The sequence below is a fragment of the Syngnathoides biaculeatus genome, chromosome 16 (genome assembly GCF_019802595.1).
Source record: "Syngnathoides biaculeatus isolate LvHL_M chromosome 16, ASM1980259v1, whole genome shotgun sequence".
Lineage (NCBI taxonomy): Eukaryota > Metazoa > Chordata > Actinopteri > Syngnathiformes > Syngnathidae > Syngnathoides > Syngnathoides biaculeatus.
This window is the reverse complement of record NC_084655.1, coordinates 11757769-11783116: the sequence shown is the minus strand read 5'-3', so window position 1 is coordinate 11783116 and position 25348 is coordinate 11757769. Positions and strand designations below refer to the sequence as shown.

Sequence of the window (25348 nt, the reverse complement as noted above, 5' to 3'; positions counted from 1 at the left end):
CCTGAGAACTGTGAGGCCAACGATTTACCAGCTGCTCCACCGTGCCGACGGCTAATGATTAATGGGGGAAAATATAATATAACTTCTGACTATCGTATGCTTGTGGTTTTAGGCTGGCACAAGACTTCGCATTTACCACAAGTCATTTGGGTAGCTGACGACATCAAACAATTCTCTTGAATGAAATTGTGAATTGGGAATATCTCGTCTCTCCATCTGCCGCTCTCAATACAAACGTGATGTTCACACGCCTTCACGTCGCCGCTGTTCATGATTTGTTCCACCTTATACAGTAAAAACTGAAGATATCAATCAAGTTCCAAGTTGTGGGTCACTGCTCTCGTTATGTCTATTTATTTATTTATTGTGTGTAGATCTTCTCATCTGCAGAGGTTGACAAAAACAAAATGAAAATGTTTCCCAATGTAGAGATTGAACTGTAAAATGTCGGAAAAGTACCTGTACCTGCCACTTGGGTACTGTTTGCACTGTCCAAACACCCCCCAACCAGAATTAAAAGCGACCACAGTATAAAGTACGAGGATGTTCCCATTTAATTGCCAGAAACATCAAATCGTTCACATTTCACCTTCACATGCGTATGTGTCTGTCAAAACTCATTGAACTCAAGTATTAATAGCTCAAAAGTAGTTTTGCGGAATTGTGGCCTTCCCCCCAAGTACTTGTCTCTGAAATCGGGTTCCGAAGCATAAACAGCTGCTTTTAGTGGCTCACGTGGGCCTCAGATGAGTGGATGCTTAATGAATATGACGGATGATTATATGCCTTGCGCAGACAAAACCCAAATGGCATCCGTGTGAGCGCAAAAAAAAAAACAATTATAGGCTTCGGCTAAAGGTCACGCGCAAGCTGAGGCCTTTGACCCGGTGTCAAATATTCAAATGCAAATGAGACGCTGACTCATAGCCGCTCTTTAAAAAATTCAAGCGCGTCTGGCTCGGTCCACGCAGGGCCCGGCACGGCAACCTGCGCACACGGCCGTTTGGAAGCGGCCCGACGGGTGCTCGAAGCGCGCGATGTCCTCCGTCGAGCCCGTGCGGCCGTTGCCCTCGGTGTCGCCCGGCATCCAGAGGCGGCACACCCTCCCCGCCAGCGAAGTCAGACCGCTCAACGCGCAGGATGCCATCAGCGTCTTTGAGATCGAGCGAGAAGGTACCGCGACGCCGTTTTGTTGTCCTTTTCAATTGAGCGACTCGGAAAAAAACAAATTTGACATTTTGGCTCTGAACATAGACACAAAAATATTCCATATTGTGATTTCCACCAGTCAAGCACCCATTTGAAAAACTGCTGACTTAATATGATAGCTTTATTTTTCAATGTTGCTCTTCTAAATCCACTCCAGGCCACTAACCCACAATGGAAATAAACATAATTTTCTCTTATAAAGTGCATATATTTGAATGGTTTTACTGCTTGGCTTGTTGTGAAGCATGTGACGTCTATTTTCACATCAAATGACCAAATATGGATTGTGTCTCTTTTGTATGTTGTCATGATTGTGCTTGCTTAGCTGACACTTAGTTGGTAACAAGTCCAGGGTGTACCCCGACTCGACTGAGGCGTATCCGCAACATTTGCACACTTGGCATTTAAACTGCATGCAGTACATTTCTTGATGTCTTGACACCTTTGCACAGCACGCCCTGAACTGGTTGCCGGCCAATCGCAGGGCACACAGAGACCGACAACAGTCGCACTCACACTTATACCTAGGGGCAATTTAGAGTATCCAATTAATGTCGCATGTTTTTGGGATGTGGGAGGAACCAGACTGCCCCGAGAAAACCCACGCAGGCATGGGGAGAACATGCAAACTCCACACAGGCGGGTCCAGGATTTAACCCGGGACCTCAGAACTGTGAGGCCAACGCTTTACCAGCTGATCCACCGTACCACTCTTCAGATTATTATGAACCTTTTATTTGCTCCAAGACTGTTCTTGCAATATTTTTATCTTCTGTTTTCATACTCAAGCAGCTCCAACTACAGATGATTCTTATTTTCACAAGTTTTGCTTATAAACTATGTATAACCCGTTTATAGTTTGACTCCTACTCTAAAATGTTACCAAATGCTAACAATATAAAAATTGACTACATCTAATGACATGCTAGATAACATCTGTGTGAAGTCTTGAAATGTATGCAAGTAAAAAAAAAAAATATATATATATATATATATATATATATATTTTTTTTTTTTTTTTTAATTCTGTGTCTTTGTGTGCGCGTGCGCCAGCGTTCATCTCGGTGTCAGGCGAGTGTCCGCTGCACCTGGACGAGGTGCGTCACTTCCTCACTCTGTGTCCGGAATTTTCCATGGGTTGGTTCGAGGAAGGCCGGCTGGTGGCCTTCATCATCGGATCGCTGTGGGACCGCGACCGCCTCGCCACCGTAAGCCATCTCCGGATGAATATGTCTTGTGACCGAAGGGTTGCTGGTTTAATTCCCCTGGAAGTGAATGCATCCCTAAACCAGTCACAACGCTTCAGATTTTACATTTTTAGTTTTGCTATAGCCTCGTTCCAAAATGGAATCAATGCACACACACACACTATTTCATGACTATTATGATCGCTAATCCAATAACTAATCATGTCGACTTTTCGTGGCCAACCAAAATATGCTTTGCGTACTCCGCAGGAGGCCCTGACGCTACACAAGCCACGCGGCTCCACCGTGCACATCCACGTGCTGGCGGTCCATCGCACCTTCCGGCAGCAGGGCAAAGGTCCGATCCTGATGTGGCGCTACCTGCAGTACCTGCGCTGCCTGCCCAGCGTGCGGCGGGCCGTGCTCATGTGCGAGGACTTCCTGGTCTCCTTCTACCGCAAGATGGGCTTCAAGGTGCTGGGCCGCTGCGCCATCACCGTGGGGGCCTTGACCTTCACGGAGATGTGGTACCCCATCAGCGGCCACGCTTACATGAGGCGGAACAGCGAGGCCATCCGCTTCCCAAACGCCCCCCTGACTGTGCCGGCTGCCCAGACCGACCAGCACGTGGACGTATGATATCCACATTTCCCGCACGCTTTATGCATTTCCACAATTATTCTAACCCTTGTAGATGTTATAACATGTGCAAATTATTTTAGAGCTGTTTTTTTTTTACATTTCTGAATATGTATGAACATAATCTCAAAACTAGGAAGTGGTCGTGATGTATGCAGTGTACGGGTTAAAAACCAATCCATCAAGCAAATTATGTACAGTATTATAATTATGTTGATAAATTGTAGCCTCTCCATAGCTTTCTGTGAAAGGTGATTAGGCAAATAGTTTTGGGGTTTTTCATGATTTTTGGGGTGACTCGCAGCCCTGTTTCCAAACCCCCACCTCACACGTTTTCAAAAAAAAAACACAATTTTATTTTTATGCTGCGGGCCACTAAAAGTGCACACGAATGACCCCTAGGCTGTATTTTGGACACCCAAGATGGATTGTTTACAACAACAAAAAAAAGTTCAAATACGTATGTGTTGTTATTCTTATGAATTGTATTATTTATTATTGATAAAATGATAATAAATCAATCATTTAATGTAATAAATTAGATGTTAAGTGATTTATGAGTTTCATCCACTCATTCTTCTCTCTATAAAATTGTTACTATCATTATTCTTTTGTAAATCAATGCAAAAATGAATGACTACATTCACTTCATGAAAACATGCACAAGTTAATCAAAACCAAAAATGGATGAAACAATATTGGGTGTAGTGCAGGTGTACCTAATATGTAGTGCATAATGTGTGGACGCGGGTGTGTGTGAGTGACGTAGCAGCAGGGTTGAAATGTTTCCTTTGTGCGGGCCTCGCTAAGCCGTCAGCGGCGTGCGTCAGTAAACAAGCTTGAGCTGCTCAATCGCAGCACGCGTCAACACTGGAGGATTTAGACCAGTCGCCGATTAGTTACACTCGATGAAGCAACCAGATACTCGGCTAGATCTTTATCTAGAAGTGCTGATTGTCTGCCTGTTACTGTGCAAAAATTCAAATATGATCCTTTTTATAATTCTAAAACAGGGAATTCATCTTCAGTCCAGGATGACCTGCGCCGGAAATAATTGTAGTTTTTTTTTGTTTTTTTTTTTTTTTTTCTGGTTGTAATTATCAATTTTTACACATATAATAAGATAGACTGGAGGCTGAAGTCCATCTATCCATTTTCTTATCCTCACAAAGGGAGTGCTGGCGCCAATCCCTGCTGTCACAACTGGCAAGAGGCAGGGTACACCCTGAACCAGCCAATTGCAGGGCACATTGAGACAAACAGCCGCACTCACAATCCCACCTTGGGGCAATTTTGAGTGTCCAATTAATGTTACATGTCTTTGGGATGTGGTAGGAAACCGGAGTGCCCGGAGGAAACCCACGCAGGCATGGGAAGAACATGCCAACACTACACAGGCGGGTCCGGGATTGAACCCCGGTCCACAGAACTGTGAGCCCACCGAGCCGCCCATTGAACTCAAGAGTAAAATATGAGAAAAGGTCAAATTGGCTTCAGTATCAAGAAGGCTTGTTATGATTTATTGAGGGAATAAAAGATTGCTGTCCCGTTCATTAACAATCAAGGTTTGTAGAGTTGACAAAATGAAAAAAGAGCAATATGGAATTATGCTGCAATAAGATTAATAATGCGTTCTTGTTTTGGCATCATACTGGATGATGACACAACATCTGTGAGGCAGACAAAGTTGGGTGGAGAGGCAGGGCGGCACTTGTGCCTCCAGACAAGCAGGCTCATGTGGAATACTGTAATCCCAAATAATCTGCCAGACAGACATCCCAGAACTCCTCCTGTAAACTGGGGCCAAATTCGGGGATATTAATATGATGTTGTTGTTTCAAAGTGTGACTGTGGTATTTTTTTACATGCTCGTATCTCAAAGCATTGGTGGGTCAAATTCTCTTTGCCATCTGCAATGTATGGAAATGTTTGAACTCAAATTTGTGCTCACGACGTAAAATGGGTCAATCAACAAGTCGTATTTTGAAAAACTCCCCAGCCATGTGTGTGAGGTAACCCTCAATTATGTATTTGACAGCCCTTTATAGAAATGTTTGGGGGCTCTTTCATGAACGGAATTGAAAGTGCTCTCACCGACCTCATAGAATACGTTTGAAAGACTGTCATAAAAGTGTCTCATATATTTTATATACCGCCTGTGAAATGTCCAGTAACACAACGTCAAATGTGTTATTGACACTTTTGTTTATATGTGTGTATTTTTAACCGCGAGAGCATTAAATCCCGTCTACCGTGCCCCCCCTCCCTCCACTCCCCAAAAGGTCCACAACCTATAATAACATACATTTGTCTGATTGCTGCATCGCATTATTTCCATCAATTCAGAAATTGGGGCACTTTTAAAAGCTAAAAGTGGCAACAGACACGCGAAAGGTTCCCTCGCGCTTTGACGCCGCATATGAGTCATATCTAATCTGTATCCTTAATCCATGACTCACGAGTACTCGGCTTGAAGTACATTCAGTCAGTTTGCCGCGTCTATCTAAAAGTGTTGACTGGAACAAATCAGCCTCGGCTGTTTGCGGAACCGACAGACGCGATAATCGGGGCATTTCTGGGCTGCCGAAACCTCATCAAACCGGTTGGTTCAAAGACGCTTTGCAGACTTCCTGGCACCGACAAATGTGCAAATTTTCTTTTAGGCTGGAAAAAGTACTCACACCTGCCACTTCAGTTGTTCAAAAATGTGTTCAAAGTGAAGATTGTCGTTTATTATTACAAAGTATGATTCACATTTATGCAATATTTGATAATACAAATACTACTGTTTGAAAAAAAAACTGTTCTGTAAAAACCGATACAAGTTCTGTGGATTCTCGGATTCGACTTTAGAAAATGCAAGAACAAATATTACCCCGATTTTTACAGCAAAAACTCCCCAAATCATATTTAAACCAGATCCAGAGTAGGGTTAGTAATATCACGATGCGTTAATACAATCTTTGAGCCTCTCTAGCACCACCGGCTGTGTCAAACATTTCACTCCTCTTAAAGTCAGAATCTAGATTCTGTTGTTTGAGGAAGTAAATCGAAAGTTGGAGTACGATGGCGAATTTGTTTGATCACTGGAGGCTGCGGGGAGGAGCAACAGTCCTGTGCTTTTGTCAATCTTACACTTATCCATCGCCTGCTTGTACGAGATTTTTTCTCCGCTGATGGGGTCCACCAGAACCTTCGCATACGAGGACTCCTTCTGCAGCGCTTCCGCTGTTTTGCTGTCGATCACATTGGTCGCTTGGGCTTCTTGGAGGGTGAGGCGGCCGGCTTTAGTGGGGTCGACCAACCCTCCAGTCAGGTATTGCGCCTCGATGTACCACCTGGCGTTTTCGTGGGGTATGTACCCTTTTTGCGCTGCCTGTCCCACAGAGAGACGCTCTTTGGTCAGAGGATCCTCAATCCCGGTGAAGGCCTTCTGAGCGTTAAGAAGCTTGTACATGTGAGCGTTGTCAATGAGGCCTTGCTCAGCTGCTTTGTGTACAGAGAGTTTGTCCTTCTTGGTGAGATCGACAATCCCGCCGGACGCCGCCTGCGCTTCCAGAAGCTTCAGAGCCGTGTCAGCGTCGATGAGTTTACGGGTGGCGGCGCTCCTCACGGACATGCGGCTCTCCGTAGAGGTGTCAAAGACACCAGAGATGGGGAATTGCTCATCGCCTGAAGCAGAGAGGTTGTCAACACTGTCGCTGTGGCTATTAAGACGGCTATTTGAGGATATGGTAGAAGTTGGCAAGGATTTTAAGGGAGAACTCGGGATGGATTTAATGGGGGACTTGGGACTCGTTACTGGCGGAACAAAAGGCCTTCTTGTTTCCCCCGCCACGAGAAGAGCAAATTCAGAAATGGGCATTTTGCCCTCCTTGTAGCGCATCACATCGTACTGGGTCAGGCGGCCGTCTCTCAGGGCGTCTTTGACAGCGTACTGCATCCCAGTCTTACGATCTTGTAGAACTGTTGAATCCCCATCCGGACCAGTGGATGTGCATTCTTCCCAGTCGCACTCCAGTTCTGACAGGTGTATGTACTGGTTGCGGTCTATTAGCCCTTTCAGATAGGCGTCGTAAGGGGCCATGTTTTTACCGGTGTCGGGATCCAAGATGGTGACCCTTGTAGAAAGGTTTGTCTCCCTCGTCTGAGTTTCAGCCTGATCCTCGTGCCTGAGGCTTTCTTTCAGCTCAATAATGAGGGCCTCCATCTGGTGGTGTTTGCCTTTTTCATTCAGGATCTCATTCTCGAGCCGATGTACTTCGGAGGATGCCTTGAGACTTCTCTGCCGAGCCATCTGGGTTCTCTCACCCATCAGCTTGGTCTGTTGCTGGAAGGTGATGCTGATGTTCTGCCTTTGAGTCTCCAGCAGCTTTAGCTGTTTAAGAAGGTCTTCCTTCTCCCTCTGGAGGCTATTTCTGTTGAACACCAGAGTTGTCTCGTCTTTCGTAAAAACAGATATGGACGTCTCCAGGTGGGAAATTTTGATTCTAAAGCTTTGAAGGTTGTCTTCTTTGTCACGCCTCATATTTCTCTCCTGTGCAAGAAGATCTCTCAAATGGTCCCTCTCAGCCTCCACTCCTGGGTCTTTCTCCACCCGGACAACTTCTCTGTAAACAATCTTTTCCGTCGTCTTTTCTTTTTGCAGAATTTCCAACTTCATCTTCAGGCTGCTGATTTCTCTCTGGAGACGATTGAGTTGGTTTGCCTCTCCTTCCATCTCAACACGTATATCATCCATGAATTTCTCTAGCTTCGGGTCCCTCTCTACTTTCAGGACTTCCTCAATTACGATCTTTTCTTCAACTGGTTTTGGAGACGTCTCGAGCTCATGAATCTGAGCTTTGATCAGCCGCATCTCTGATTCGATCTGAATCTTCTTCTGGCGTTCGTCCATCTGAGCCATCGTGTTCTCCTTTTCTTGAATCAGGGCTCTTAGCTGCCTCACCTCGATTTCAAGCTTCCTACGGGCTTTGACCTCATCATCGAGACACTTGTTTAACCTCTCATGTTCTAAAATCTGCTTGGGGTCCTTCTGCAGGCGCACCACTTCCTGTACCACCGTCTTCTCCTCTGGCTTCTGTCGCTCAAGCACAATGTATTGGTTCTGAAGGTCAAAGAGACATTCTTCCACATTGCGACGTTGTTGGGTCTCTTCTCTAACAGTCCTCCTGAGTCTGTTGACCTCTTTTTCCAGCAGGGGGTCGTTCTCATATTTGATAACCTCTTTATTAACAAGTTTGGTCTCCACTTTGGATTTTTCAGCTTTCAGCCCATCTCTTTCTTTGCGTAGGTGCGTCAGCAGCTCAAATGTGGTGTCATAGTTGACTTTAAGACGTGAAACCTGGTTGTTCAGCCGCTGTAACTCACGAATAACTTCGGGACTTTTCTCTTCTTTGACAACATCCTGGGTCACTTCTTTGTATTCCACTTTGGGTTTCTGAGTACGCAGCGTGCTCAGCATGGTCATCAATACTTGGGTTTCTTTCTCTATTCCTGCTCGTTTTCGGGTACAATTCTGCAGCTCATTCCTCAGACGCTGCAGCTGGACTTCTGTCTCGGGATCAACTCTGAAAATCTCATTGATCACCTCTTTGACCTCAAATTTAGGCCGCAGTTTCTCCACTTCACCGTATCTCAGCTGAAGTGTAGTCAGGTCCTTCAACAAGATAACATTCTCGTCCTTCTCCTCCTCCAACGCCATATGTAGTTTCTTGGACTCGCTTACCATTTCTGGATCTTTTTGTACTTGCTTCACCACCTTGGAGACAATTTTTGGTTCGATGGTGGGAATGACCCTCTCCAGTGTGTTTATCTGACTCCGAATGCTGAAAATGCTGTTATTGAGGGACAGACATTTGGCTTCTTCCGCTGCAATTTCATTCTTGAATGTGAAGACAGATTTTAGCATCTCGGGATCCTTTTCGAGCCGCACCACTTCCTTCTTCACAAGCCTCTCTCTAAATTTGGGTTTCTGCTGAGCCAGGAGGGTAAGCTCACTTTTCACACGAATGATCTCAGAGTCTTTGGTTTGGAGCTCCAGTCGTATCTTTTGAATCTCACTTCGAATCTTGGCCGCTTCTTTTTCAAGCTGTGGGTCTCTTTCATACTCCGTTACGACTTTGGCTAAGAGTTTAGGTTCTGCACCAGAGAGTTGCTTTTCCATGATGATTATTTTCTCATTGATAATGTCAATATCTGAACTGGCGCTTGACCGCTTATATCCTTCATCTTGGACCCTGCTTTTCAGAGTCTGTAGTTCCGCTTCAACTTTGGGATCACGGTAATATTCCACCATCTCGGTCTCCTCCAACCTCTCCACTCCTCTCCTGCTCTTCAAGGACAAGTATCTCTGTCTGTATGTTTCCAAGTCATTTTCCGCATGCAAGCGGCGAGCCGTCTCCTCATTCAGTTCTTTATTCATGGTATCTGCTTCTTCCATGTCGTTCCTCTGGCTCTGCAGTTGCAACTGTTGACTGACAACTACACTGTTGACTCTATCTTCGTTCTGTTGAGAACAGAAAGGGAAATGGTGATTTTTTTTTCTCAAGTCTGGGTTTCATATACATTTCATACAGAAAATTGTGTTTTCTTGAAATTGGTATTGTTCTGTTTAGCTAGCCATGGATGGCCAGAACAGAGACAGCTGAGTCAGCAGCGATTTGAAAAGTCCGACATCATACCTGAATGATGATCCGACATCGTACCTGAATGATGTCGGACTTTTGGACTCATTGGAGTCGACCAATGTAAAGAACGGGAATAAGTAGTGGTGGCACCGTCTCAAAATTATGACTGTTATCCTATACCTGCATGAATTATGATACAGCGCCACAACAATAGAAAAGAAAACCTTTCGGCTGCACTTGGACATGAAGCCTTTTGTTTTTTCACGTAAACAATTTGAATTTCATCGCAACAGCAAGTGGGTCAGTCTTCCGTTTTGCAAATGACAACGTAATTCTGCCATATGCTCTTTTCATCTTCTGAAAAAGCCGGAATAGACCTCAATGATGATATCATTGGTGGTGTTTTACCCTGAGTACGATGTTCTTGGCAGTTCCCATCTGGTTGAGGAGCTCCTCATTCTCTGCAGACACCTCAGCGAAACGGTTCAGTAATTCCTTTTCCTGGAGCAAAAACACATTTCTACTTTAGACAACACACAACAGCATAGAAAAAGTCTCATTTTTGCTAAAACTACTGCTTATTGTTGTTGTACCTTCTTCTGCACTGCCTGAGCCATCGTTGAAGTTTGGCGCTTTTTCAGAACGGGTCCGTTGTCGTCATCATCGTCATCGTCGTCGTCGTCATCCTTATTCAAAATGCCACGGTATGTGTTTGATTTGACCTCGTATTCCTGAAAAAAACATTTGTTGAAAAAGGTCACGTCTGGAGCAAACTGTGCACAACAATAATCTTAACTTACTATTAAGGTGTTTTGGAGTTCTCGAGAGAGATCCTTGATCCGGTGCACATCATCTGATCTCCTGTTGATGTCATCCATCACTCTCTAAACATCATTCCAGAAGAAATGATCAGACGGGGTGGGTTGATGAGCATTTGGGTATCAGACATTTGCACTCACCTTCTGAGAGTTGTGCTTGGCTGTTATCTCGGCCAGGTTGTCCGTAGGGCTGATGGTGTTGTTTGGGAAATTGACCAAAAAGAAATCCAGTGACTGAGTTGCATTCAGGAAGTCTTGGTTTTTATTGCTGGCTTCCTGTATGAGAGTAGATCTAAAGAAACAGAGCAGAAACTACACATCACTCATAGTAGCATGTTTTAAAAGGTCATCAACAACAACGCCGTGTGGAAACTAACGGGTCAAACGCAATGCGGGTTCTTTTTCTTCTTCATCAGGAAACGATGGATATTCCATCTCAAAATGAATGACCATTTTTAAAATTTGGGACAAAAACTGCTCTTGCAAAGGCCGGCACCAGACAATCGTCACAGTGTACTGAAATTACCCAGAAGCAAGGAAAGGAGTTCTGTCAAAACTTGATTCAAAAGTGGGGCCATCAATATCAAATCGTTTTAGAATCGACTCTCCTATTGATGGTTGGTTGTATAATAATTGGGCAGACCCCCCCCCACACACACACACGAAAAAAATTGAAATATGGATTTATCTATTTTTACTCATATGCATTTTAGTCCCACTTCTGAGGGTATTTGAGACAGCAAAATGCTAAATGGTTAGCAATGATGATTAGTATTAGCAAGTTGGTGACTATTTCAGGTCCAAAATGTCAATTTTGTCTCAAAGTGTCTTAAAAATCACTTAGGGACGCTCCTCTTCATCAGTGGCCCAACAACGCTCCACAATGAAGGTCCATGTGAGGCGCTGGCTCCAGTTGCGCAAACCTGGAACTTTTTTTTGGGTCCCGCAGAGTTTTGCATCGTCCCAATTTCAAAGTCCACTAAGTTAGGTGAATCGATTTTATCTTTTTCCCCAGCCCTACTCTGAAGCTCAAAAATATGCTATGATGAATTGATAATAAATTAGAATAACTTTGGCTTTTGGTATTTCAAAAATGTTTAGAGCAACAACAAAACAAAAAAAAAAGAAAAGAAAAAAGAACCGTGTGCCCTTTGCCTCTCATTTAGCCTGTGATGACAAATTCTTGGGCCACTGCCCAAAATCGTTACCTGTGTGCCATTCACAACCTCCAAATGTGATATCTTCCTATAAATCTTGGTTGAACTCCAGTTTGAGAAGGTCTGAGTGGGTTTGTAACTCTCACCTGTCCTGGAGCTGATTACTGACATTGGTGAAGCGGTTCTTCAGATGTTTCACTTCACTCTCCTGCCGTCGTATATCAGGGCAGTATTCGTTAAAATTCTGCTGCAGGGAGCTGCAGGCTTGCTTCGTCAGGTCCAGGTCTCTGCCTAATGTGTTCACGTCATCCTTTTTCGCTGAAACCTCCTGACGCATATCCTGTTTGATGACATAGAAGCTGTAGCTCAGATTCAGCGGCGGGCCGTGCCTTTGGCGTACGCGCCCTGTCAATGGGGACTTACGTGACTAAATGCACCTCTGAATACTACAGCTATCACATTGCAATGACACAAATCATCAATACTATGCAAAAGTAAAACATACCACCCAGCCAAGAGTTTGGCATTATCTATTAACACGACAACATCATAAAACATACCAACTAAAAATGCAGAATTTGAAACGTATTGATGTGGGTGGATCATGACTAAAGAAAATTTGCTGGTCGAACAAGTTGTCTCTGAAAAATGTAAAGTTTATTGAGGTCAAGGCTGGGCCTATCAGGACTCAGGGCGGATGTAAAATCTGATTGGCTAAAGAAAATGGTCACAATGCTCGGCTATTATGACTGATTTTGAAAGGCACTGAACAGATTAGACTGATACGGAGGAAATCTGATTGGACAAAAAAACAATTACCACCCAACATTGGTTAAATTCTTTTGTAGTATCTTATCTTGTGTTGTTAGTCACAACTAAAATTGACCTATTGTTGAACTTTTCCACACCTGCAGCTGACGGCTGCGACTCATCAGGGCGTTTGTCTGGTTTGGAACGGCGCCATCGTTTGCAAGCTGCTGTTCCAACCTGGACACCGCTCCCTCTACCTTCTGTTTCTGCCGCTCCAAGAACATTGCGGCCGAAGCTCTGCGTGAAAAGGAACGCGGGAACAAAGGGTGACTGAGATGTTTTTGTGCAAAACGTGCACGTCAACGCTTGTCCTCCTACTTTTTGTCATAAAGATCAATAAGGCTGTAGATGTCATCCATTTTGGTGTTGGCAACAGCAAGTTTGAGCGGCAAGATTGAGGCGTCGGGTCCGAGTGCTTTATTGGCCAGAGCGAGCTCCGCGTCTCTCTGGATGGCGGCCTTCTCTGACTCGAGATTCCTCGCTGACAGGGACGATTTCTGCAGATACATTATATATACATATATGTGTTAGTATCAAGCAGAGTGGACAAACTTTGAAGCTTTTGATTTTTTTCAATGGAAAGATGGGCCACGTCATTTGTAACACTCTCACGCACACACACACACACATTCATTCTCAATACCCCATATCCCGTTCGGTGTCACAGGGTGGTCTACACCAGATAACTTGGGGCAAAATGCAGATTACATAATGAACCGGTCACAGGGCACATAAAGACATGGACAACCACCACCATCATTGAGTCGGAGATGAACCCAGGCAAAGGCAGGCGAGTGTACCACTACACCATAAGTGACTGGTGGGGAAAAAAAAATCTTTTGTAGTATCTCTAAAAATTGTAAATTTAGATAGACTCAAAATGAAGGGGTTTGAAATGAATATTCAACGTGTCAACTTTGCCACTGTGCAATGACAATTATAGCTTGAAGGTGACTGCTCATTGGCTCAGAAAATTAGCGATGCCTTCAGCGTATAGAAATTTTGAGACTGAAAACGAGACCGGTAGCCATCACTTGCAAATATGAGCTCAAAAATATCAAAATCACGACTGAAAATGCACAGCCTAAATTACAGGTGTCAAACTCACGGCCCGGGGGCAAGATTCCGTCCTGCCGCATGATTTTATATGGACCGCGAAGGCAACTCATATGTTCCAACTTTCATGATTTTTGTTCAAATCTGTACCAAAATTTCAAATTGTCATATAATAAATGATAACATTGAGATATTACAAGCATTTTTTTTGTTCCCAAACAACAATAGTTGAAAAACCCAATACTCTTGATTTCTGATTCCAAAACAAATTCATAAATTTCATATGTAAATTTGATGAGGCAGTTAAAGACTTTTATGGTTTTACAGTCATAACAACCCTCCGAGAGGAACTGCAAGTAAAATGTGGCCCGCGACAAAAATTTGTTTGACACGCCTGGCCTAAATCCTCATATTCACAAATACACCAACCGCTCTGCTCCTGTAAGACAATATCGGTCCGTGTAGATGACAAAACTAATTAAGTGTAAAAATGAAGGGTTAATGTCGCCTGCAACTTTCAGTCCACTTCATTCATCCTATCACAAATCACTTAGACACAGAATTTTGGAGAAATTATATAGTATATAGTGTACCGGGTAACCCTGCAGTTTGGTTACGTGAATTGGTGTTTGAGTTCTGACTGTCTGCGAGGCCATGGCAGTATGTGAATGTGATTGGATGAACGATTTGTGTTGGGGGGGCCAGTGCCATCGAAGAAGGTGGGGAAAGTTGGTGAGCAAAAAAATCTTGAAATTGCTCAAAGCCGAGCAGACACACTAGTCCAAGTGGTTCCCATGTCTCAAGAGTATAGTCACCTCGGGACTAGCATTTTTCAACTGTTGCAAAGTTGCGACCCGCTTCAATAAGAACAATAAAGCTGTTTTTAGTTTAAAACCCCATGTAAAAGGTGTATTTTTTCCGAAATGAGCTTGACGCATCACCAGAAGCAAATCGCTAGCCATGAAGTGAGCAAGCCAGGGGCTGCTGAGCTGCACTATATTTGTTTACGGAGCAAACTAGTGACTAGAGCACTACTAAGTAAAAGTTCCTACTGCATATAAAATGTGTTCCAAGTGGGAACTAGGAGTCTGCGACTCGCCTTTCTGCACTAGTATATTTGCTTTACTGGGTCACATAAAATGATAAAATGATTGGATCTGGCCCCTCCTGACCTTGAGTTTATCACATGCTGTAAATGCTCCATGGGGCGGATTAAAAAAAAAAAAAAAAAAAAAAAACAAAACAGAGCGGGCTGTACGTAGTCCGCAGGCCATACTTTGCCTACCTCTGTCTTGTAGGCACATGTGTGGAAAAGACTTGGGCAAAGCTTGGAGATCCAAAACAAGTCCTGAGGATTGGAATTGGCAAAGATTCACCTTGAGATCCTGTAGCCTGTTTTCCAGGTCTAGTGCTGGGTTGCGGTTGTCCAGAGGGGCCCTCAGTCGCTTCTGGATGTCCATTTTGCAAAGGTCCAGATTGTTGTTGAGCTCGTCTATTTGTCTGGCCAGCAGTGCACTTTTGGGGTCTTCCTGAGCTCTTTGTACAGAAACTAGGGAAGCAAAGGCAACAAATTGTTTGGCCAAACAGAAAATTAAAGGATGTTCACCGGGGGGGCAAAGAAAATCTTCCTTCGCACCTGCACGCTGAGGGCGAGCCACCTCCACGCCGGGAGTCTTCAGTGAGGTCATGATAGCTGATCTCTGACTCTTCAAGTTCAACAGCTTTGTCTCAAAACTGAAGTTAAAAAGATATTCTCCATTTGAATCATCTGTGATGGAGGACTTTGCAGAATGAAAGCAGTCAGTGGGTCAACACGTACCCGTTGACTTTCTCCTGGGCCTCGGTGTCAGGTGGCGGCACCACGAAACAGGCACCGGGGAGCCTTTTGGTTCTCTTGCTGCTGTCCTGCACCTCCCACTTCTCATCATCACACATGGCCTTTAACGTTAGCTCTTCGCCACGCCTAACGGCTCCCTGAAATGCGTAGAAAAAAGAACAATAAGAAGAAGACAAAAAACAAGTCTAGAGTTGAAGAGCCCATTGCCTGAAATGGGACCCTTGCATTCATATTATTTTTTTAATGTTTAATGTGTAAAATATTACCATTATTATTTTGCATGGATGCATGCGGATGGCTAAACATGATTTTCATGATCTCCATAAATTACCAAGGATTGTATATTTTCAATATAGATTTTCTTTTTGAATTTCCTATGTTACCTTCCCGTGGAAATGTAACGGAAAATATGCAGAAAATGTTCTACCCTTTTGCGGGGTTTAAAAAGACCGAGTGGCACGCCCTCATTTTCCTCATCTTTGTTAAAGTCCCAACGCTCACGTTTTCATCTTCCCAGTCGCACAGAGCGACAACTTTTGTGGGTTGGCCGGGATTGCTTCGCCGTCGCTTCAGAGGGGCTACGTTGCGACCGAGCTCTCGGAGGACCACCAGGCGCCGCTCGTTCCTCTTCACCGCTGGCTCGTCACCCTGGGGGAAGAGTTTACATTTCACAAGGACCTCCGGGGGGGGGGGGGGGTCCAATACTTGAAATGTCACCAAAACATCAGCACGCTTCTTCAGGTATAGCTCAACTAAAGGTTTGGTTGTTATCTGTTGGTGTAGTTCACCTTTCATCGACAGCCAGATGGGATAGACTCATATTAACAAGAATAGGATTATTGTTTTTTGTCATAGTAGAAGCAGTAGCGGGGCAAGCGAGCATCTGGATCGAGCCAGAGAGCACCGACCATGCGGCAACGTAACAGACGACAGCGTACCTGAAGCTCCAAGAGGGCCTCCGAGTTGCTCTTGCCGGCCATTAACTTCGGGTCCAGATTGGAAGTGAGTCTATCCAGGGACTCAGACAAGGTTTCTGCGTCCAGCTGGAACTGTAACCAACATTTAATGATAGCCAAGGAGTCGTGCGGTCTCAGCCCGGCGCTCACTTACCTTCCTGTAGTCTTCAATATTGTCCAGGTGGACTTCCTGCGCCAGACAGAGGTTGAGGAAAGCTTGCCAGCCACTCTGCACTGCATCTTTATGTGCCTGTCGACATTTACGAAATTTCCGTCAAGTAGTAACATTAAAGCGACGGAGCCTGAGGGCGTACCATTATTGCTGCGTTGCCAGGATGGTTCAAGTCGGACAGACGATCTCCTTCCTCCAACAGCTGGTTGACCTCCCCCTCGTGTGAGAGCAGCCCGTTGCTTTTGAATTTCTGCACCCCCACCCCAAAAAAAAAAAAAAAAAATCACAAATAGACATGTAAAGAGGTACTCAAGTCGCTTTCGTGGCTAATCTTGTCATTGGTGGCACACGGGCTGCAACCCTCGAATTGCTCAGAGGCAAACTGACAAACAAGAGAGGCAAATTCTCAGGTGCTCATACTCAAAAATGTAAATGAATAAGTATGGGATTATATCATCAGGCAACATGGTGGACTGTGGAATGGTGATTAGCACGTCTGCCTCACAGTTTTAATCATGGCTTCCTTGTGAGGAGTTTGCATTTGCTCTCCATACTTGCTTGAGTTGTCTCCGGGTATTCCAGCTCCCACCCACATTGCACAGTTTTTTCTTCTTCTTTTCCTTTCGGCTTGTCCCGGTTAGGGGTTGGCACAATGTGTTATCTTTTTTCTATCTAACCCTATCTCCTGCATTTTCCTCTCTAACCCCAACTGGCCTCATGTCCTCCCTCACCACATTCATAAACCTTCTCTTTGGTCTTCCTCTCGCTCTTTTGCCTGGCAGCTCCATCCTCAGCACCCTTCCACCAACATACTCACTCTCTCGCCTCTGAACATGTCCAAACCATGTAAGTCTGCTCTCTCGCACCTTTTCTCCAAAACATCCAACTTTGGCTGTCCCTCTAATGAGCTCATTTCTTATCCTATCCAACCTGCTCACTCCAAGCGAGAACCTCAACATCTTCATTTCTGCTACCTCCAGTTCTGCTTCCTGTTGTCTCTTCAGTGTCACCGTCTTTAAACCGTACATCATGGCCGGCCTCACCACTGTTTCATAAACTTTGCCCTTCATCCTAGCGGAGACTCTTCTGTCGCATAGAACACCAGACACCTTCCGCCAACTGTTCCACCCCGCTTGGAGCCGTTTCTTCACTTCCTTACCACACTCACCATTGCTCTGGATTGTTGACCCCAAGTAATATGAAGTTGTCCACCCTCGCTATCTCTTCTCCCTGTAGCCTCACTCCTCCACCTTTCTCATTCACACACATATATTCTGTTTTACTTCGGCTAATCTTCATTCCTCTCCTTTCCAGTGCATGCCTCCATCTTTCTAATTCTTCCTCCGCCTGCTCCCTGCTTTCACTGCAGATCACAATATCATCTGCGAACATCATAGTCCAAGGGGAATCCAGTCTCACCTAATCTGTCAGCCTTTTATTACTTTTTTTATTACTACCCCAAAGAGGAAAGGGCTCAGCGCGGATCCCTGAGGCAGTCCCACCTCCACCTTAAATTCTTCTGACACACCGACGGCACACCTCACCGCTGTTCTGCTGCCCGCATACATGTCCTGTACTATTCTAACATATTTCTTCGCCATACTGGACTTGCGCATGCAGTACCACAGTTCCTCTCTTGGTACTCTCTCATAGGCTTTCTCTAGGTTTACAAAGACACGATGTAGCTCCTTCTGACCTTCTCTGTACTTTTCCAAATTTCCATTTCCAAATGTAACGTTCTGCGCAGGTCAACCACGCCTGATGAATTCAAATTCCCGTTGGAGCTCTCAGTTTCTCATTGTAGAAAGGTTTGTGCGCATTCAAAAGAGGACGAGGATGTACGGTGAGTAAAGATGGTTGGCACAACTCCAATCGTTTTAAAGAAAATGTGAGCAAAGCCACCTGGCAAAATTCAAGCCAAGTAGATCATATCTTAATTCTGCGTATGATTAATCATCTCTGGCTGAGACTGACCTCGTACTCCATGCGGACGCTGGCGGGGTCAACCATACGATCGCTCCAGTCTCTCTGCAGGATCCTCTCCTGCTGCTGAGACAGGTAGTCCAGTTCTTTGCCGCAGCTCTGCAAGTACTCGTAGAGCGAGGCCAGGTGCTTGCGCCTCTTTCCGGAGCTTTCCTACAAAGCAAAACATCAGAAGGCCCTCGCACACAAACACAGAGTGGACAAATGACGCGGCAGGTTTCATGTCACTTACCAACAGCTGATCATACTTTTCTTTGAGTGTCGCGTATTGGTCCTGTTTGGAAAAGGTGGCAAAGAAGTCAAATCTGGTTGGAAAGCACAGAAGCGTTCGGAGCAGTTCCACATTGTATTATATTGCAGCATTTTGGGGGCATGGAATGTTTGTTTAGAATAAAAAAAAAAGAGAAATCCCACGCATTGTGCGGTATCTTTCATGAGTCAGAAATTAGATGAAGTAAAACATACTGTACTTCTCTTTTACAACCTAGTGAGTGCGATTACAGATATCATTGAAGCCTCCTGTTATGTAAATCTGAGCTATGTGTGGTAAATTTGAGTGAAATAAAGGGTGTGTACTTGTCTGCATGCTTGGATGTGAGTATGTGAGCAATAAAGTGGCAATGAGCACATGATAATCGCAAAGAAAGCAATTGTAGACATGACTTATTTCTGCCCCTGTTTGAATCCATTTTGCCTGCACATATTAAAGACTGGTAAGGTGCCCACTAATTAAAAAGTGTGAATGTAAATAGAAAATTATCATTTTAAAAATAATAATAAAGTACGGGAATAGAACTATCTGTCTACCTGTGAAGAGATTGTGCCGGGCTTCATCTGCTCACTGTAGGCCTCGATCTCTTTATGCAGGATGTTGTGAGCTGCGATGAGTTTCTCAACATCGGAAAGATTGCGACCGTATCCTTCGGTGTCCAAACGTCTCTGGCACGGGAAGAAGGGGAAACGGGGCCGTCATCCCAAAGTCTTGCTTGGGTGGGGGGCGGGTTATACGGTTCGTCGACAGACCTGCTTTTCTTCAAGCGCGGGACCCCAATCTATCCTCGACACAGGCACCAAGTCTTGGACCTGGTCATACAGTTCTCTGTAGGTGGCGCAGTCCTTCACCCAGCGCTCGTGAAGGTTCCTGACACTGGGAATCACAATCAGAACCATTCTTTTTTATTTTTCAATATTTTAAATGTAGCCCATTGCAAAAAAATAGTTACAGGACTAAGTTTGGTGAGAAGTTTGAGTGAAGCTACGTTGATCCGTGCAGATCGTCACCCCGATCCATCACTCACATTTTAACATGACAACGTTTTGAAACAAAATGTGTGATTCCTACCGAGAAAGAAAAGACAAAATTGATCGTTTTCAACCCACACCGAATGTTGACTAGAAGGTCCATTGTTCAAAAGGCTTATCCTCACAAGGGTCACAGGAGTTCCGGAGCCTATCCCGGCTAACAACGTCCTGTCTAATGGGATTCAATTCTCTTTTGTTTTTGTGTTGGATTCAAAAAGAACTCAATTCCATGATTGATTATCAGTTGGCAGTTGAAATGTAAAGAAGCAATAATATGAGAGGGCGGAGAGCGGAAGGGAATGTGGAAGCGACACTTTATCTTGATGTGACGGAACGCGAGGTGTGTCTGCTTGGCACGCACGTCACCAAGTTTCGAGGAAGCGCGAGGCCGTCAGTCAACTCACTCTCGGTGGATCTCGTCGGCCTGCGGGTGCTGCAGACGCTTGGACTTGTCCACATCCATGAAAAGGTCCTTCAGCAGACCCTCGGCCTCCGCCAGGTTGTCCGCGTTCTCCTTCTGGTGGATCAGAGGCTGGTTCTTCCCTTCACGCTGGGCATCCTGCACAGCAGCGAGGCTTTACATTTTTTTGTTTTTGCTTCTTCCTCTTGTTCTTTCACAAAGCAGAGTGCCTTTGAGCCTTCCGTACCACAACCAGCAACTCTTCTGCGCTCAGGATGTCCTTCTCAACTCGGTCCGCATTCTTCTGCATGCGAGCGATGAGCTGAGCCAGGTCGTTGGCTTGACTCCTGTGGACAACACGACAAACCGACATGCTCGTCAAAATCATTTGGGCGGCCAGTGAGGGCAACTTACCAAGTGCCAAATACTTATTGTACTTTAGTATATTTCCCTTTTTTTTTTTAACCATTACTCTACAATTATGTCAAAATTGTCACCATTCATTCTTTATATTCTTGTCTTCTGCTTGCTTTTTTGTATGCACTTTTTGTTCACAGTACACCCTTACGTCGAACTACTGACTTTCTAAGAAATGGGCGTGTCCCAGGAAATTATGATTATTATTATTATTATTATTTTAAGTGCTAAAAATGTTGTCCACAGTTTTAGTTCAAGTCATCAACAAAAAGACTACTACTTTATGTCACTGAGATGTTGGCAATTATTGAAGTAAATTTGTGCTGGAAGGTACAAATTATATATGACAGTATTTGGACAAACGGGTCCGTTTGGTGTGATATTTTAAGGCCCTTAAGAAAGAAAGAAAGAAAGAAAGATCACATTTATATTATAAAAGAGTCTCTGTGAAGCTGTAGTATTTTGATCAAGTGGCCACTTGCATTCATGAAAACGTGCACAACCTCATGACACGCCGTCATTTTATAAAGTGAATGATGACTGACACAAAGACCATGACAACTATGGACCAAAATGCACCTGCTGTAATACCAAAATACATTTCCATGTTTTTATTTTTATTTTTTTTTGTTGTAACCGTAATTCCCGGCCTACAGAGCGCACCTGCCGTGCTAGCGTTAAACTCTTTCTGTGTACCGAGGCTTATAACCAGGTGCGCTAACGCTAGCGCCGCTCTAACGCAAAAAAAATTTGCGGCTTGTCGGCCGGAAATTACGGTCGGTGTTTATCTGCCTCACTGAGCTGTCATTGGACTGTGTGTCTAATCTTATGTTCACCATCCCCAAAGATTCTTTATCAGCTGGCCACTCACAAAGCGGCGACTTGTTGGCGCTCTCGGCGTGTTTGCTCTGTCATTCCGGGGCCTCCGCAAATTGAAAAGCAACTATGCGTCGCGACACACCCGCAGCAGGACACAGGTGGGGGTTGGTGGGTGGGGGGGGTTTGCGGATGCCATTTCCCCAGCCATTGCTCAAGTCACCTGCCGGAATGTTGTCAGACTGAAATCTACGTGAATGCCAGCATTCAAGAGAGTGAGGCCAACTAGTGTTATTACTGCTTCGTAATACTTGGTCGCATTGAAGGTTAGGGTAATACAGCAGTCTTTGAAAAATCGGATCAGTTATTTTTATATATCTCTGTGATTATTTTTTTATTATTTATTATTAGCGGTTGTACTTTAATGTTGTTTGAGCATGACACATTTTCTAAACCAAATATATTGAAAAAGATGACTCTGATTCTTTGTATTTAGTTACTTTTAGTTGTGATTTTCAGTGTGTTAAGTGTGGCACAATTACTACAAGTGGTATGCGAGTTACCTTTGGGTTGTACGCAAAAGAATGACTGAATTAAATACTCATTAAATGTTTCCACAAATATTTCAAACAGAATGAAACTTGGAGCTATTTATATAGCCTATTTTTTTAACTACTCCAGTACATTTCACTTTTCAAAAACTGTGCTTTAATAAACTTGTATTTAACGTTTAAGTATCACAGATTTGCGTGGATATGTTTAACTATAATTGAAAAATGTCTAAGATCACTTAATTTACTGAATGTGCAAGTTTTTTTTTTTTTACTGAATCGTTATCTGGGTAGTTGTTTATTCTCTTACATAAAAACATTGTGTTGATATTCGAATTGTATATTTTTACAGTAAATCAACCCCAACCCACTTTTGTATTTTTAAAGGATCAAACTTAGTACAGTTCCTGAAGAGGAAAGAACCGAATGAATGATCAGTAATCAATATTAGTGTCATACCGCGAGGCCATTTTTCTGTAGCTCCTTTTATCTGTGCTACAAAAGTCCAACACATGCACAAATCTGCGTGCAATCTTTGAAACATTAGCACTATTGTTGTAGAAAACAAATGGGCTGTTAATCATCTTCCATTGGAGACCCCGACACTCCCCAGCCCCCTCTTGTCACCATTTTACAGGTCGCACAACCCCGCCCGTTTACACAAGCTGGACTTCAAACATGCACAAAACGAATGACGAGTCATACAAACAAAGTGGAGTAAAGAATGTGTTCTGGCGCAAGAAAAAAGCCACGTTGCACAAGTCATCCGCTGAAAAGACCGTCACACATGAAGATGATAGAAGCAGAAAAGACATGAGCAGAAAGTTGCCCCCCCCCCCCCATTCGGGCAAATGACTTTTTAATAGGCTGTTAATTGTTGAGTAAATAAAATAAATTTCATCCGTCACGAAGCAGGCAGGCAAAGCGATTGTGTTTTCTTTTTTTAAGAGTATATAACTCAGGTGGGCAAAGTGCGTCTCTTGGCCCACACACAGCCCACTGCATTCTTCAATGTGGCCCAATGAGCCAACGTTTCCATCCATTCATCCATTTTCTTTTGCTGCTCATCCCCACCATCCTACTTTGCAATTTTAAGTCTTCAACATGCATGTTTTCACAATGGGGTAGGGTGGAGGGTGTTGACATGAGACTATGTGGAGGACATGTAAATTCCACACAGGAAGCCACAGCCCGGATTGAAACCCCATCTTCAGAAGTATGAGGGACCTTATCTCCTTTTTGTAAGAAAATGGGTTGATTAAAATGTAACTTTTCATTGTTTACTTAAAATGATGACTATATAATATTCAATCACTCCTTAGTTTAATACAATTAAATTAAGCATGAATGAGGCGGCACAGTGGAGCAGCTGGTAAGGCGTTGGCCTCACAGTTCTGAGGTCCCGGGTTCAATCCTGGACCCACCTGTGTGGTGTTTGCATGTTCTCCCCGTGCCTGCGTGGGTTTCTTCCGGGCACTCCGGTTTCCACCCAAATCCCAAAAACATGCAACATTAATTTGACGCTCTAAATTGCGCCTAGGTGTGATTGTGAGTGCGGCTGTTTGTCTCCATGTGCCCTGCGATTGGCTGGAAACCAGGTCAGGGTGTACCCCGCCTCCTGCCCGTTGACAGCTGAGTTATGCTCCAGCACTCCCCGCGACCCTCGTGAGGATAAGCGGGAAAGAAAATGGATGGATAAGCATGAATGACTCAATAGTATAATGTACTGTATTAGGTATTTTACATCCAGTTTATGATCCCCTGACTTGGCCGATTTGTCCGTTTTTGTTTTTTTTTTTAATCAAAATAGGCGCCCACCTGGAGTACAAGCTGATGACGCACCACCACTCAATCTCAACTGGTTTGTTGACATGACGACACACAAACACAGTTACACCTAACGTGATATCATTCATTCATTCACTCACTCACTCACTCCTTCATTCATTCATTCATTCCTATGCTATAGCTTCCATCTGGGCATTGTCTCACCGTGGCAGCATGGGAACACATGACAGGTTAGACCAGTGAGAATAGACTGAGAAACCTGACACACAACACGACACACACTTCCACATTCCCACAGTGACTTGGAGGCCCAACTCACCTGCTGATCTTCACAGGGCTGCTTTCGTGTTTCTTCGACATGACGGGAGACAGTTCGGGGCCCGCTTGTGTAACCGCAGTCCCGAGTGGCGCTCGGTCGTCCTCCTCCGTTTCCTTCCCCTCGCTGCGTCGGCGCCTTCACTCAGTTAAAGTGCGCTTTTGGGCTCCGCCCAGGCTAGCAGGTGTGTCACCGGTTTAAAAAAAAAAAAAAAAAAAGTAGTCAGTGTCAAGGGGCGGACCGGGCAGACCTGTTCCGCACTCCACGAGCTGTCATATACAGTAATTCCATCTCTTTTTTTTTTTTTTTAAGCCACACGTGATATGCTTCTGATCTGTCTCAAAGAAGGAATAAAAAGTAAAGTAGGTCTGGTCTAAATCTGCTAGGAGTTCCAGGAATGGACTCACCATGAGGAAACCACAGGATTTGCCTGCGCCCCTGAAAATTCCAGGGGCACCCAAACTTCTCTAAAAAAAAAACAAAAAAAAACGCATTATTTCAGTTTTCTTCAATTTCAAGCGAGCATTATTATTTGAATCTTGACTGACATGCTTTAAAGCACGTCGACATGTTGAATCTCTCGTAATGGTTTCAACCGACGTGCGATGGACTTTTTCATTTTGTGACTGCACATGTGCAGATGTGAGTATGCAAAAAGGCAGCAAAACAAACTTGTTGCTTTGAGAAAATCAAAGTGGAGTGCTGAAGAGAAAGCAAGAGGAAAATAGTTTTTATTGAAGCTGCTAATAGTTTGAAGCTTTTTCAAAGCACTTGACTGAGGCACACGTTTACGCACGCTCCATTGGGCGGTGCTGGCACGCGAGGTGGGAGCAATTTAGGCTTCAGTGTCTTGCCCAAGGAGCCGGGATTCTAACAGCAGACCCTTGGGTCACTGGACGACCCGTTCTATCTACACTGAAATGTGTGCAATCAACAGCAGCAGTAGTAGCACTGCTGTCAGTGTCGGTAGAGCTGGCATATCGAGTGAGGGGAGGGATGCTTTTCATCACAAAAATGTGAGTATTAAAGGGGTCAAAATCGTAAACAGTATCACATGGTTAAAACCCTCATCGATAATAGCAAAATCACTTGTTAGATAATTCTCAATAAAGCATACCTGTCAACTCGTACGGTTTAGCCGTAGTTCATACGGATTTTGTGGTGAATCTTACGTACACGGCCATATATCACAAATCATACGGATTCTGAGCCGAAGGGTCAGCATTTAGAGTTAGTGAAGAATGTTACATATGAATACAATTTTGAACACAGTAATGCCACTAAATAGACATTAACTTCAGATAT

At 44.2% G+C, this 25348-nt stretch overlaps 2 protein-coding genes across 2 annotated transcripts; one reads left to right on the top strand and one right to left on the bottom strand.

Annotated features, from left to right (window-relative positions):
- The first annotated feature begins 1037 nt into the window (after window positions 1-1037).
- LOC133514514 (serotonin N-acetyltransferase-like) lies at window positions 1038-3035 on the top strand. The gene is made up of 3 exons (XM_061846272.1): window positions 1038-1173; window positions 2263-2417; window positions 2667-3035. Exons 1-3 carry the CDS (start codon window positions 1038-1040, stop codon window positions 3033-3035), a joined length of 660 nt encoding a protein of 219 aa, XP_061702256.1.
- A 2712-nt stretch (window positions 3036-5747) lies between these two features.
- On the bottom strand, window positions 5748-24201 carry evplb (envoplakin b). Its single transcript, XM_061846985.1, has 22 exons — window positions 24047-24201; window positions 20403-20502; window positions 20160-20314; window positions 19477-19600; window positions 19261-19392; window positions 18686-18727; window positions 18445-18606; window positions 16613-16720; window positions 16453-16548; window positions 16281-16391; window positions 15844-15990; window positions 15325-15479; window positions 15142-15239; window positions 14882-15054; window positions 12768-12946; window positions 12548-12686; window positions 11786-11979; window positions 10624-10774; window positions 10465-10548; window positions 10258-10395; window positions 10073-10165; window positions 5748-9543 (listed from the first exon to the last, which is right to left on the bottom strand). Exons 1-22 carry the CDS (start codon window positions 24085-24087, stop codon window positions 6058-6060), a joined length of 6108 nt encoding a protein of 2035 aa, XP_061702969.1. The 5' UTR covers window positions 24088-24201; the 3' UTR covers window positions 5748-6057.
- Window positions 24202-25348: the final 1147 nt, after the last annotated feature.

Excerpts from the sequence above, each read along its gene's own strand:
- LOC133514514 (XM_061846272.1), top strand. The coding sequence starts at position 1,038 with ATGTCCTCCGTCGAGCCCGTGCGGCCGTTGCCCTCGGTGTCGCCCGGC. Across the intron at positions 1,174-2,262 it reads CTTTGAGATCGAGCGAGAAG|CGTTCATCTCGGTGTCAGGC; the intron begins GTACCGCGACGC and ends CGCGTGCGCCAG. Across the intron at positions 2,418-2,666 it reads ACCGCGACCGCCTCGCCACC|GAGGCCCTGACGCTACACAA; the intron begins GTAAGCCATCTC and ends CGTACTCCGCAG.
- evplb (XM_061846985.1), bottom strand. The coding sequence starts at position 24,087 with ATGTCGAAGAAACACGAAAGCAGCCCTGTGAAGATCAGCAG. Across the intron at positions 16,721-18,444 it reads GCGTCCGCATGGAGTACGAG|AAATTCAAAAGCAACGGGCT; the intron begins GTCAGTCTCAGC and ends GTGGGGGTGCAG. Across the intron at positions 15,240-15,324 it reads GCCCAGGAGAAAGTCAACGG|TTTTGAGACAAAGCTGTTGA; the intron begins GTACGTGTTGAC and ends TTTTAACTTCAG.